General features: G+C 40.7%; 1 protein-coding gene across 3 annotated transcripts in view; it reads left to right on the forward strand.

Annotated features, from left to right (window-relative positions):
• Positions 1 to 48: 48 nt before the first annotated feature.
• arid4b (AT-rich interaction domain 4B) overlaps positions 49 to 15,781 on the forward strand; it is a 36,012-nt gene continuing 20,279 nt past the window's right edge. For 2 of the 3 annotated variants that reach the window (XM_083695731.1, XM_083695733.1), the window contains exons 1-4: positions 49 to 230; positions 3,046 to 3,099; positions 10,045 to 10,155; positions 15,305 to 15,370. In XM_083695731.1, the coding sequence (XP_083551857.1) occupies positions 3,094 to 3,099; positions 10,045 to 10,155; positions 15,305 to 15,370 (183 nt within the window). In that variant the 5' untranslated portion in view covers positions 49 to 230; positions 3,046 to 3,093. The remainder of the gene's footprint in view (positions 231 to 3,045; positions 3,100 to 10,044; positions 10,156 to 15,304; positions 15,371 to 15,781) is intronic. The other variant, XM_083695732.1, reaches the window with a different exon arrangement.

Here is a 15,781-nt window from a genome sequence, read left to right on the forward strand (position 1 = left end):
GTGTATCCGTCAGTCAGTTTCAGAAGGGGCGAGAGGATCATAGAGAAAAAAAATCGGCAGCAGCTACCGAAACGGTACGGCTTGTTACTTTGACAAATTATCATCCCATCATCAACCGGGGATAGCGAGCGACGCTTTTAACGTGGCGGATCATTTACTTACAATTATTTTATGGATTAATATTAACCTTCAGTCGAAAACGAAAACAGTTCCTCAACTTGACTTCATAGGTAAGGATCGTGCTGTTTTGCATGCCTGTATTCAGTCATGGCTTGAGTGAAAAATTTAGCGACTGTCAGTAAATCGAATTTCGATGCATATACAAACGAATTAAAATGTTGTGAAAATATAGAGGAATTAACGAACGCCAACAAGTCATGGTGACCATGTAAAACCTTGACTTGGCTAGTGACTTGGCTTAGGACTTAAATTAACATTCCTTGGGTTGAAGGGTTTCTTTTGAGAATTAGTGAGGTCAGCTATTCTAACATAGCTGGCTATTGAAATCAATCTAGCTAGCTAGCTACTTTATTTTCTGGGTAAAAAGAAAGCAGCAAACCGAGTGTTGTTGTGGTGGAATTCTGAAAATGACGAACACTTCTGATGATGGTTCGGTAGGCATCAAACTATTGCAAGCAAGGCATCACATTGAAAAGCTTCCTGTTGTTGGTTAGCTAGCTAAACCTTACGTAAGGTTATTGTGCTAGCAGCTAGTCTAGTGGGGATTGAAAGTAGCTAGCTAGCTGTGCCATTGAAAGGAATTTGTACATCGCTTCCAATAAGAACTAGGTAGTTTCACCGGTCGAATTTAACTGTCCGACCAGATACACACCACATACATTTCTTTTGTGCTCATAATAGGTTTTTTATGCATGAATTAGATAACTCGCCCGTTGTGTCTGTAGCCTTGTTGCTCTGTCTGACACATTTTGATTGTAATTTTGACGTTCCCTCACGAAATCCTCATCGTTTTGATGTCTGATAATCCTGACTCGCACTAATACTAGCCTCGAGAGTCGAGTCATAGTTGTCGAAATATGAGTGAGTGAACAGAAACCTGGCACAGCCTACTAACTTGCAGTTATCACGAAGACGTTTTTATAACCGAGGCACTACAACGGTGAGTCTTCAGCATGTAGCAATGCAGGACGAGTACAGTGGACGGGTACCAAAGCTGGCTGCTTACGGTCAGTCAGGGCAGGGGCAATGACCAGACCAACAAGCAGCATATTTGTCTGGGGTGACATTCATTGTAGTCACCGAGATCGTTCGTCGGGACGGGAATAATGTCAAATCCTTCTCGAGTGTAACGTCCTCCTAACCTACATTGATTTTTATTAGCAAACAGGCTAGAAATTGGTTTTAAGTCATTGTTTGTAATGACTTTGCTAGGCTTGACCTTGTTGCGAAGTGTTTTGTCAATGTGTCTTTGTCATGATGGACACAACCCGATACTCGATCGTCAGTCTAAAATATTTCCATGCACAGGCGGGGTACATCGGGTTTAAATCAGACCACAAACACATTACTCGCGATGTTATCCTATAGCTCGTCATATAGGCCATTCACTGACTATAACATTGTCTTGTTTCAATTATTGGTTAGTTCTGGTGATATTTCCGTTGCTATTATGGCACTACAAGCTATACCGATTTTCCGTGGAGAGCTGCGTATACATGCTGCTGAGACGACAAGATTGAGAGCGAATCGAATAAATGATCAGCAGGAAGCCATTTGGCATTCATTTCAAGAACTGTCACGTCCAAGAGAGGGATGATTCTGAGAAACACAGGTGAATTGCAACAGTATTCACGAACGCGATTGTGTGTGCACGCGTTCACATTTACTGACTGTCTGAACTGTTTTGCTGTGTTGCAGCTGGAGCTACAGAAATGGCGTCATCCACTGCTTTAGCTAGCGCAGTAGACAGCCGGAGACATTACCGTAACCTGATCATTAAAAATCAAGCTACTGTATTCCTCGCCGGGTCCCTCTGTTTTTTATTTGCAACTTTTTCGTACAACAATCCTGACTTTCTTATCGTAAAGGCAATGTTCAGTGTGACATTTTCCTTTTTTTTGTTTTTGCTTGCATGCTCGCCGCTGTCGCAATATAAAACGACGAGACCGAGGCTACTTGGGGCATTACATAAACGGCTTGAGCGTTTTCCTATTTGGAATAATCAACCCACGATGCTTCACACAGATACATACACAACAACTGTTCTCGCTCTCTGGGTTCACATCACAACATGGACATAGTTGTATAGGCTGTGTAACTTGTAGATACATTGTATAGATGCATTTCGAAACTGGGGACGGGCAAGAAAGGAAAATCTAATGTTTTATGAATTTAAAGGCCCAATCTGTGATATGTTCAGCTGTCCAATGTTCATTTTAATTCATATTGATTCTCAAAGACTATAGACTTATACATGCCTACTGAGTTTAACTGTCTTACACTATCATAAACCCAGAATATAATGCTGTTGTACGTCATTGTTTGTAAACAATGTATTTGCAAACAAACTTTGAAACATGTTTATAACTGTAATTCCAATATCATGGACTGTTCTTTAGTTTAGTTAGTCCTTACTTCCAGAGCTCTATCAACTAATTTAAGAGTGGTCACTTTTCCTCAGCCCCGTCTTTCAACTTTATACCAAAACAAGTGGTAGCAGCCATTTAGCTAAAAAACGAATTAAGGATTGCACTCTTTATGTAAGGTGTCTTTTTGACATGCACATTTAGAATTAGGATTAACGCCACAAGGTTAGGTGAGGTGTGTGCTGCTTCCTAACCATTACTGTTGTATGCCAGGTTTTGAGTTTATAACATCTCATTTGTTATTTGCACCTATATCAATGGTGTCTGCTGTGCCCCCCTTTGAGTGATGTCAGGTTAAGACCTTGCCACTGACATGGCTTGCATTTAATACTTACTCTTAAATATTGAGTTTTTCTTAATTTTGGCAGGCCTGTGTTGTGTGTGCCCTAACGTTGATTCTGGATCTGACTGTTTTCTAAACTTTATTTTTCTGCCACAGATTCATTACACTGGTCACTCAAGAGGAGCCAAGAGAACTCAAGCAGAGATGAAGGTGAAGGAAATGTTCTGCATATTCTTTTCTTTTTTTTTATCATTTCATTGTAGAGGTTAATGTTTTCTCATAGGCTATTTCTTGAGATATGATAACAGATTTGCAATGTAATGTTATATTGTAACTTTTTTTTGGGTTATCCTTAGAATTACCTCATTTGAAAAGACAAATGTTTAACTCATGTGTCATCATGAAGTGAAATTCTTTTAGCGTTGTTTACATAGAAGAACCCATGCTGAAATTCAGGAAGGTAATATGAATCCCATACATGCTTTTTATTGGTTGTTCAATGCAACTTGAGGCACTCCAAGAATGACATGGGATGTGAGGGATTTATCACTTAGATATTTCATTGCTCTACTTTTTCTGTATCCACTTTCTCAATGAAGCAAGGATATAGTCATATAAATAGTTGTAGCCTTTGTATCCCGATGTGTTTCGACTGTATCAGTTCTGCTCATGTTTCTATGGTAACCACTTGCAGACTGTTGATTACCTGCATGAGTTGAATACAGTTTTTTATCATATGTTTTTAAAGTTATCACAGAATGTTAATATGGACCAAAAGCAGATCGTTATTGGTGACAACTTTCTATTTTTGAGTCTCATTGCAAGCCTTCACTTCAAGTGTGATATTAACATGTGTGAGTATTGTGTTCAGAGCCAGGTGTTTTCAGGAGCAGTGCTCAATGTAATTGAACTGGCCTGTTCAATCTACACAGTATTTTCTGTTATGCTTTTAGATATAGTGTATTTTGTGCTGTTGCTCTGGTTTTGTAATGGCACTGTGCATGCTGACTGGATTTGTTTGATTCATTGTTCTATTTTTCAAGCAACATACAGTTTTTGAAGAATACATGGTTAATAAAAAATGTTTTGTTAAATCCTGAATTTAACCTACACAAAGGTATTGCAAATGTTTTTATTTTATGTAGGCTAGTTGTATCTAGTGAGGCCTATAGCATTGCCAAGACAACCTCTGCCATAGTAGTAGTGACTGGTATTGAGGTGACTCCTGTATGGACAAAGAGGTGATTCAAAGTAGGATTATTGTACAGCGTGTGAGCTGGGGGGGAAGCTTAATTCTTTCCTGCATGCCCCTTCCGTGTTCCTTTGTTTAGCATACAAGCCCATTCATTGTTGTAAAACATGGTGGGTTGATTTCCCTCAATTCCAATACATTGGGAAACATTGTTCAGCATGCATTTGTGTAATATTTTTCACTAGTAGGCTAGTTCATTAAATATTGCTTTTGTATGTTATTTTCTCCTAGACACATGGTGCATTGTCAGCCCCATGAAGGGGGGGCAGGGTATACTTTAATCCATAAATGTAAAAATGAATGCCAAGTTGCCAACTACATGTAGGCCTATGAGTCATTACAGTCCTCTAGAATCACTCAGTGAAATAAAATGATATCCAGATCTATCGATCAAATTGGTCTTATGTGAAGTTCAGTGCTCTGTGTCTGATGTGTCCAGTGATCCATAAAGGTGCAATCTTTACGATTTTGTTGGGAGACCTTCATGTTCAGAAGTGTCATTCGTAGAACTAGGGTACAACATGATATCAGTAAATCTCAATTCTATGCTCAAATTCCACAATGGAATGCCATTCATACATACTGATTGGCTTGTGTTTGATATGACACAAATTATAACCTGACCAAATACATTTTTCAAATTTGAGGGATATTTTTTTTGTAAGAATTAATATTGGAAATATAATAGCAGTAGGTTCTGTTTGGAAATTCAAGGAGCAAGTCCGGCATGCTGTGGTCTGTCACTCCAGGGCTTTGGCCAGAGCCTTTCTTTTGACCCTGGGAGTGAGCCAGACTGACTTTGCCTGCCATGGGGGAGGGAGAGAAGGTAGGCGCACAGACATTGCTTCTCCGTGCCAAGGATCAAGGCTATACTTTCTTCTGCTTTTTGTAAGGTTCTAGGAAGTGTGTTTTTATTGAGTTGTTGAATGAATGTCTTACATACTCACTTGAACTTTCCAAGAAGCTTGTACTTGTCCTGGTGATGCATGTAACCATCCATTGAAAATGTCATGAGCAGTCTTTATTGCAATGAAGTGGTGCTACTCTCCTTCTCCTCTACCAGTGTTTTTCTCTAAGTGTGTAATGTTTACATAACCCTAACCATAGTGTTTTCATATCAGCGGCAGGGTTATGGTTAGCCTAGCCACCCGGTGACTCCTATGTGTTTAATCAAGCACATATGCGCCTGAAGACGTCAATTTTCCAGCTCTGCAGTGCTAGGTAAATTAACAAATCTGTTAAAATTGCAATAACTGGCCTTTCTTCACCAACTTATGTCCCTATGGCTGCATTTTGTTATGTTGTGTGTGCAGTAACGAAACGGTTTGCAACAGGTTTTGTGGCAGGGGCAGCCCTGTACTATGGTCATAGGGGAGGACTACTCTTGTAAGAGTCTGTGTGTCCTATTAGCTGCACAGTAGATCTTACCCGATTCTCCCAAAGGCACAGGAATTCCGCCTCCCTGAGCTCACTGAACTTAAATGTGTAGAGAATATTGTGTGTGGTTGGGTTCTGAATTGAGTGATGATCGAACACTTGCTCATAAAGAAGCTGTGTGAAAATCCACATACGGTAACATGTTCCTTTGAGATGTTGTTGAGGCTCCTCATTCTTTTCAAGTGTAAGGATGTTATCTGCAGAAACTATAAACGCACCTCCCTATTTTAGCTGTCGTGTATTTGACAAATGTAAATCTGGCCACAGCATGTTATCAGACCTGTCTTGTTGACACACTATTTTCTTTGAAGCTTAAAGTGGCCATGTAGTTGTTTTAATTTTAATTTCCAAACTTCCCTGGGTATCTAAAAAATCACTGTGTTTTTGTGTTAGAAAAGACTTAACTAAATATTTGTAATCATTATTTTCCCCTTGCCTCCACCTGTCATTGAAATGCACGCTCTGCTGGTGTGGTGATGCATTTTTTTAAGGTTCTTTTTTGGAGTAGGGCAGTCCCACTCACACACTTTTTCAGTTTTTAATGGACAGAGACACTAGAGAAAGACAGGAAGTAAGGAGGAGAGGGCATGTCAGCAGGACATGTGCCGGATTCGAACCAATGCCGACATGGGCATATGTGCGCACCTTAGACCAATGGACCATCCTCACATGGTGGTGCATTTTTGATTGACGGTTCGTCTCGAGTCATTCTTTCATTGACACACCCGTTCTTTCCTAAGTTCAATAATTAACAAATATTTAGCAGCCTACCCTAACCCTAGTCTCAATGTGGATTTATGCAACATTTCTGTTTGCGGTTCGATGCTACTACATTTTTGGTGACAAGCTTTGTAAAATTGTTAGCAATTCTACTAGGCTAATAAGCTAGCGAACAGGTCGTTTTTCAAGCTTGCAAAATACAACACTGCTAGCTCAAATAGCTTCAACTACATCAGTTTCTTACCGTATTATTGAAAAGTCTTGCTGCTTTTTACCACAACATTTTAAATGTCCAGTTTCATCTAGTCTTCGTTGTTATCCGTACCAGCCTGGAGCTGTTATTGTGCTCACAGCTAGTGCTAGCTAAAACGGGAGGGATGTAAACAAAAACGTAAACAAATTATACCATTGGTTTAACTGATTGAGGTGTACTTGGTTGTCATTGGTGTATTAAAATCAGATCATCTGATGACGCTATGAGGGGGGCTGTCATATTTAGGGACGGTCAGCATACCTTTCACAATTTTACAGTATGACTTCAACCGAGTACTAATACCATATAAAACGTAAATTCAGATTTATTTTTGTATTTTTTTTACCACATGGCCCCTTTTAACAGGTTATTTTTCAGAGGAGAAAAGGAAAGTGAAAGACTAGATTAAATGGCAAAATTGGCAAAAAGTAGAAGTTGACAGTGATTCACCAGTTTATCCATGTGTTGTTGTTCTGACTGTGGAAATCAATGCCCTGTCATGTAAACATGGTGCTGTGCTGGGCAGCTGGTCCTGAGGCCAGGCTGCTTTGCAGACTAATGAGGTGTTTATCTGAGAGGTGGAGCTAGGCCTAAGTGTACAGGACACCCCCCTGAAGCCCATCTGTCAGAATCACGCTGCCACTGGAAGAGAGGTGTCATGGTCTGACAGTGTCAAGCTGTAGCCGTTTGCAGAGGAGATGAGCTATGATGCTGCTGTGATGCGATGATGGCCCTCCTGCAATTCTAGCATGGCCATGTCACAAGTAGACTGAGCAAACAATCATTGCAGTTTTTTGTATTACTGTAGGCCTATGTATGGATGTTGGTCGTTTGGTGTCTGTGTATTTTTTCTGATGTTTGATTAGTGAGTAATTGTAGGTTTGACATTTTTGTGTACAGCATCCACACACAATTCTCAGAATTATAAAGATCACATCACGTTGTGTATTCATGCCTGGACCTGATAAACATCTGTCAGTAGCCTATATCAAATAGCAAGAGAACAATGTAATGCGAGATGGAGATGGAGGAGGGTGAACTCCTCACCACATTTAAGCTATTTGTCCCGATTCCCATTTCCCCAAATGACAAGATTATAACATCAAACATTTAAAAATGATCACGTCATAATACATTCTGTGTGTGTGTGTGTGAGGTTGTCAAGGTTATGTATGTGTGTGGTGGTAATGAACATCTGTGCCATTCCTTGTGACTAGTTGTCAGGCTGAGAGGCACAGGATGTGCAATGGGAGCAGAGCAGTGTTGCAAGAGCAGGCAGTTGCATTCTCATGGTTATTCTGGCCCTATCATGCTTCTGAGCCAGAGTGTTTAATATGTTAACTAACCATGACCCTAAGTTGTAGCATATTGGCAGCGTTGTCTGAACTAGCCTCCAAATCACGTTGTTCTTACGATTAGCAGATCTGGCTTCAATTGAACTGGACGGAGCGATGGGAGAATGTGCTTGCAATTTCATTGGATGTTACATTTCAAGAATCTCCCCCCACATGCCGGTAGAATGGTTGATTGTTGTTATCTGCGATGCCTTTTTTTCCAACCGGGTAGGACTATTTTGCAGAGAGTTGTTTCCTATGCTAGTTTGCAACACTGAAGAAAACGAAAAATGACCTGAAGGAAAAACTGAATTCAGTTTTTGTTTTTGGGAGCTCTGCCCAAGCAAGGTATGTGATTGGTTTAGCGTTGCAAGGCGTCACTCATTTAAAACAAGTTTCCACCCCTTTGTAGCTACTTTCTGCAAAGGATTACCTCTCAACAAGGTTATGTCTGAACAGACAGCATGCTAAGAATATGTAAACCTATGTCCTGGGGATTGGGAGTGTTCTGGCTACAGTGCTCTATTTCCATTGATCTGGGAGCTGTGGCGGGGTTGTTTCTTGTCATAAATGGGGAGTGAGGACAGTTTAGCTAGTTCATGTGCACTCACTCTCAGGCAGTAGATCTCTTTGCCTTGGAAGTAGCCTACCTCATCCTCCTCTGTGTTGTGTATTTGATGGATTAAATGAATACATAGATTTCCAAAGATATTTGCTGTGGTTGTGACATTTCTGACCTGTATTCAGTTATATTTTTGAAAGGATGATTTAATTAAGATGACTTTGAGAAAATAATGTTAATCACAGCAAAGCTGGTGTGAATGCGGGTCACGTGAATGCAAGTGTTTTTTTCCAGTTGTTTTTCTTTTGGTATGCTTTCTTTGGTATACTGAAATCAGGAAATGCCTGAGACAAGGTAATTCTTTTCAGTTTACTGTACCGCTATCTAAAAACAAAAGGATAAAACCATAATGCGAGGTGATTTTACTTGTAGAAATGTCTTCAAATCTGCATTACCTTTGAAGCTAAGTCCCCGCCATCCCCTGTGACTTGCAATCTGTGATTAGACTTGAACAACATCCAATTGTAAAAAGTAGTATGTCTAGTCACAAATTGGGGCTAGATACCCCCTGTATCTTTGGTGATGTATATGGCTACCTTTTTGGATTCAAGGCTCTAGATTGTAGGAAATGGCTGTTACTGTTTAAAAAAGAAAAAGTGCTCCAGCTTCCCAAGTGCGCCTCCTCAACTTAACCAATCAACTCAGCTAAAAGATAAATATGTGCATTAAAATTGCATATTTAATTCATTATTTTGTATGTTTTTGAGAACAAAGCATTGTTCATAAATGGACTTATGTGATTCAAATACTGTTATTTCAGTCCACACTTCATTTCATTTGAGACATTTAGACTAGTGGTAAACCTTAACAAAAAATAAATAAAACCGTTGTTACCAGGCATTTGAGCATGGAGATTATCATACCAAATCAAACCATATCAAAATCCGTGACACCCCTAGTTGTCAATGGGTAAAACTTCATCTGTTGTGGACTGTCTCTCACTCCAGATGTCCTTGTCTAAATATAGAGCTGTAGTGTAGGCTATTGTCTGCTGCTGTTTGTGGAAAGATCTAGCTGAAATCAGTACAATGCTGCAACCAGGATGGAATGGAACCTAAGGAATGGAAAGTCTACTGTCTTTGTTGTTTTTTTATTTCACTCTGTCTCTTGACTTGAGGGAAAATATCCTGATAAAATTGCAGCTCCAGATGACAAGAGAACACTGATGCAAGTCTTATATAGCTTCTTCTTGTCATTACCAGTCCTTCCCTTGGATGGTTGTTTTCTAATGCCCAGAGCAGATGGTATGAGTTTTCCCTGATGAATCATTGAAATGGATTTGTCAATGGATTTGTCTTTACTCTTTAAGCCTAGACTGAAGATGGCTATAGTGCATTATGGGAACACTTCTGCATCACCATGCTTAGGTGTTTCCAAGTGTTTTCCAAGATTGACATGTAAACTTACTGTTACTAAGATTCTTGACTTTCTTGAGCCTGAGGCACAGATTCTTGAGCCTGAGTTCATCTCCATTTTTGAAAGGTATTCCCTGATTTTCTCACTCTCTCTGCCTGTCTGTCTCCCTCCCTCCCCTCAGACTCTGGAGGAGCCCCCCTACCTGACAGTGGGGACAGATGTGAGTGCCAAATACAGAGGGGCTTTCTGTGAGGCCAAGATCAAGACCGCCAAGAGACTGGTGAAGGCAAAGGTAAGTCACATCGCATTCACTGGTCATGATCAAGAGATTAAATTACATGTTAATGACTACGTCAGTATTTTTTAAATCTCCCAATTTGGGCTTGAAATGGAGCTATGGCCTGATACACGTAGGCCTATAATACATCATATCAATCACTCACTTTCCTGAGCTATGGCCCTGAAGTTGTCCGCTGTAATATATATATTTCCTGGTCGAGGATTTTCTCTTGTGAATGATCCTTGGTAGAAACGCCAATTTGAAACTCAGAAGGCATAATCCTTGAAAAAGCTTTGCGTATTTATAGTGTGGCTGTTTAATGTCTATTAGATCTATTAGTAACTAAAACATTTTTTTTTTTATAAAGCAAATGAGCACCAAGCAGAGACAGTCTACAAAGTGCAACAGAGGGTTGTTTTCCCAGTTTAGTTCAGTGTAGCTTCATAAAATCGAATACATTTGGCCATGTTTCCACAAATGTCTCTTGAAAGAAGAAACCCCTAATGAGAATTGAGGTTTTGGTGCCGTCCAAGGCAAAGCAGCACATGCAGGGCCATGCACTATAGACTGTACACAGTATTCCAATGAGGTTGCAATATTCTACACATAAATTGTGTGCCCCTAGTGTGGGTGTGGCGTGCATGAGACAGGGACCTGTTTTTTGGCTTGTGAGAGCTAATTTTAGAACTAGTATAACTATTATTTTTTAAATCCTGTATCATCTCTTTAACGAGCTGTACAACCAAGGAATTGGCTAAGGAGAGGAAATGGCTTAACGACCAGTTTAGATAAGGATAGGAGGATCGATTACTAAAAGCCTGTTTGTTTCGGACAATTACAGATTTCCGTGGGCCCCATGTTCACGTTACCCCTAAGGTGGCACCTTCTGTCACATTGGTTCGCAAAAGAGGAAGGAGGCTGTGTTTTGGATAATTTCTCTGAGAGAAAGACAGAGCAGTTCAGCACAAAGCCGGCGTGAATGACAGTGCAGGATTGTGGATGGGCTCGGGCAGCAGCTCTAGTCACCCAGTTTACCACTCCTGGCTGTGATGTATGTGGCCTCTTTATAGAGCAGAGAGAGAGAGAGGCTATCAGCCTTTTATCTGGTTAGGAGCTTTCAAAGCCTCTCGCTTCCTCCTCACCCTCAACCTCATCTCCATGCATGGCAGCAGTGTCTGTGACTGTGCATGTGTGACTGTTCTTATGTGACTGATTGCGTGTGGGTGCGTGCCTGGTAAATAATGCCAGACCCCTGTCGTTGCCTTCTTGTATCCTCTGTGTCACTGAGGGAGTCATGACATGGTGGTGCACATTAGGGTTGGGCGGTATAACGGTAATACGGTCATAACATTTCTGCTCCATTATATATCAAACTGCCAAAATAAGCGATGTTTGTCAATTCACAATGTGTAACAGCGCCGCTGCCAGCGTGGTCGGAGAAAGAATTACAAATGTAACTTTCAGCGTGCTGCACGTGACCTCTTCCACCTAAGAAACAAAAGATGATTAGCGCTAATGACTTGGTCCCTGAAACAAATGCTACTGCTGCTATATGGCAGTATTTCATTTTCCGACCTGACGATAAAAGAGAGCCTGCAGATTTGGACGAGATTATTTGCATGAAAAAGATGACGGCCAGAGATGGGAACACTAATGGGAGCTAATCTACACTCACACCTCAAACTGAAACACCCATTAACAGCTGCACAGATGAGATCTGTCTGTATCAAGTGCTGCTGTCGGGTTCGCTGACATGAGGCCATCACGTAGTTAACCGTCCACTTTGTCACACCTGACTGGAAACTACAGTCAAAATGCCTACAGACTAGCTTTTTTCCAGAAAACCACACGGCGGACAACATTGTTCATGCACTCCGCGCGGCACTTGGATGCGAATAAACTCGGCCATAACGACTGACAATGCTGCTGACATGCAGCCGCCATCAGGGCCCTGAATTGGCCATGGCTCAACCGTTTTGGCCACAACCTCAATCTTGCGGTGAAAAACGTAGTGCAGGACCAGAGACAACGGACCCTCAGTCTGCCGTGCAATTACGACTCCCAGAGCATAGTCTCATAACGGTAAGTAAATCAATATTTTTTTTATTAATTGGACATGAGACAAGTTATATTATTATGAATGCAGTGTGTGATGCTTCTTATTAAGCTATCATATTATGCTATCCAACTGTTTAGTTTAGTTTGTCAAGTTGTGATCGGGATGTGAAGTTTAAATGATTGTTTAGGCTAAATGTCCTACGTTATAGCAGTCACCACTTAAATAAATTCAACGTAGGTTAAATATATGGAGCAAAGACGGCTCCCGCCAGCCCCACGCAACGTTATTATTATTTTTATTTATTTTTTGCGCGGTAATACCGTATACCCCGGTAAACTTTGAGGACGGTATATAGGTATGAAAACATGTATACCGCCCAACCCTAGTGCACATCATATCCCTCTTCTCCTATAGGGACTGATCTATTTGGCCAAAATAATGCAGCTAGATCATTGTTTATCCTCTTGTCGCTTGTGTCGACTCAGATGCTGCCAGGCATTTAGGACACTTTTTTGGGGGGCAGACAAAACACCATTGACAAAAATGTTGGCATTTTGACCATATGAGTTTCAGTTTCTCTGTCTTTAATGTTGTGAACTAGTTTAAACTCTGAGGCTCCCTATTTGCAAAATGTCATTACCTGGCAAGTTGATTCTAAGTGGGATTTATTTCAATAGGGCAACGACAGTATGCCAAAAAGCCTTCACTATTATACAAATGTAGGATTAGGCCTATGACTTTTATTCATGGGTTGTTGTGATTCTGAATATATTGCTATTTAGTGAATTCACTTTGGTTCATTGAATCTCTTTGACTGGTTGTTTAACACACTATACAGACTTTGCCATATGGCGCTTTAAGACTAGGCTAGATGAAAATAAATCTCCTCAGTTAGTTTATGTGTGTGCCAAAGTAGCTGGGAAATTGCAGGTACAATAACTTAATACCAAGATCACTCCTGTTACTCTTCATTTCGATGCAGATAATTTTAGTCAGTTTGTAAACTGGACAGGAGAGTGTGATCTGAACATAATGAATTTCAGTTTGACTTGAGTCTTTCACCCAGATTTTTCTGAGATACTGTTTCTATCCATCATGTATTGGTGGGATGCCTTCACTCCAAATGATGCATCAAACCATCAAATCACACTTAGACTTAGTATGTCTCACTCAGGCCCGGCTTGAATCATAGAAGAGGTCAAACTGTCACGTGTGAGGTTGTCAGAGATGTCCAAACCGTTAGGCCTACTGTATGCTTACTGGTGTTTCTGTGTTGTGGGCTTGTGATAAAAGAGGCTGTAGTCGCATCCTCTCACACTCCCTCCCTCCTCATCCCTAGCCACTGTGTGGGTAGTAGAGACTCTGTGCTAGTCCCTATGAGGACAGGGAATTCCTCTCCTATTGCTGGCAGGAATGTACCATCTCTCTATAGTTGAAGGAATGTACCATCTCTCTATAGTTGAAGTCATGCTGCTTAAGGAATTAGGTCCTGAAACATTTACACTCTCCTTTGTCTGTAGCTTGGCCTAGCTTCCATTAAAATTGTAGTTTGAAAAGTTTCCTTGACATGGATTCTACGTTGATAATTTTGTTCAGCAAGAATAGCAAGTCTCCAGCAATGAGTGGGTATGATTATTGAATATTGAGATGAAGATGTTTTATTTTTTTATTGAAGCTTTATTTATTCAGGGAAACCTGACTGAGACCAGAATTTTCTTTACAACAGGGCCCTGAAAAAGGCTGAACTTATTGTTTCAATATTTAAGGGATGTGTAGTCATTGGTACGGTGAGCAGACATACTAAAAGGCATCAAAGTCCGTGATCAAGTGGCTGAGAAATTAGCCAAGGGGATTTGGCATTTTCAGTGGGAGCTCAGTTCAGCCTGATGCCTATGACTGCATCACAGCCGTTCTGATATCCAGGATATAGCACACCCTCTTGTGAGTTATACCTTAAATACACCAGTTTATATGAATACATTAACCATATGTACACACCTCCCTAAACAGGTCCTTCACTAAAAACTTGAAATGACCTACTGTAGGCCTATTCACATTTTTTTTTTAAATTATAATCTATGATGTTTACTGTTTAAGATATACCCTGTCAAAGACATTCGGGTTTGCATGATTTCATTACTCTGAGGTCGTCATTGGCACAGATTGTATGCCGGCAACATTTGGCATTCAGTGCTTTAGGCAATATAGCCTACAGAATTTAGTAATGCAGTAAGGATACACTAGGTCTACTTCCACATATTTGAAGAGGATTTACTACGGTGGTTTGAGAGATTATCCCTGACCACTGCTGTGCCCGTTCGCTTATTGTTAATAATTGTTGAATGGCTAATTTGCCCCCTCCCATGTACTGCTCCGCCTGTATTGGTGCACAGTTTGTGTTGGTCGACGCAGACGCACAGGTAGAGGTGATACGAAAATAATACCAAAACAGTCTTTGCACCTGTTTTTTGTGCTGTCCGCCATGTTTTAGTGGAGGCAAATTTGAGCCCTTTGTATTCCTCTGACTCACTCAGTTTTAATCTCCATCTCTTTAGATCTGCTGACACCCCTGTGATTTGAACTGGTTGGATCTTTCCAATGTTGTAGCATTAGATGGAGAGTCGGGACAGGGTATTGTGTAATAAGACTTGTGTGTCAGTGTTACTGAGGCATGATCTAGTTATCCACTGTGTCTGAGCTGAGGGAAGTGTGAGGATCATGTTTATCTGCTTGATGTTAGCTATGTGCTATAGGCTTTCATACAAATGCAAGATTACCATGGCTTGATCAGATTAGGATGATCTACTTCACTGAGGAGGAGGGGGAAGGACGTTGTACAAATATCTTGACAGAAATTGACAATACATTCAGTGTTGTGATACCACACACTTTGCTCTTGTCTTAGTTATCACGTTCAACCCATATTGATATAAAGTGGTAAAACTGAAGCCCGCTTTCATCTCTCCCTATCAGTGAAGTCTTAGGTCCAGAACCGGTTTGGCCCATACAGGCTGTGTGATGTGGGGGTTTCATGTCATGTGACCTGGATTTTGGTGAAGGTTGTTTACTCTGGATACTGATCACCCCTGCCCTTCCCCTCAGGTGACCTTTAAACCAGAGCTTTCCACGGCGGAGGTCCATGATGAACACATTAAAGGGCCTTTAAAGGTAAGCCAGGGAGGATGGAGGGAAGATGGTTTTAACCAGAATACTAATGGGTTTTGCTTTGGTCAAGGGTATACTATTAGTCCACAAGATTTCAGTTTAAAGGTAGAGTTCACTTGTTTACACTGTATGTGGTTCCTTACCTTGCAAGTAGACTATGGGCCAAGAGAAACTGTAATTCCATGGTTTAGCCACTACTAACTTCAGCTAACTTTAGCCACCGCTAACAAAAACAATATGGGAGTGATAGTGATAGATTTGTAGGCAAATCACCTCAAATGAAGTTGGTTGGAAAGTTACTTTGAGGTGATTTTTGTTGTTTAAACAACTCTGAACCATGGATTACAGTTTCTCCTCGCCAATAGACTACTTTCAAGGTAACAAACCGTCAACTGTAAGGTGTAAAATAGTGAA

The sequence above is a fragment of the Argentina silus genome (genome assembly GCF_951799395.1).
Source record: "Argentina silus genome assembly, chromosome: X".
Classification (NCBI taxonomy): Eukaryota; Metazoa; Chordata; class Actinopteri; order Argentiniformes; family Argentinidae; genus Argentina; species Argentina silus.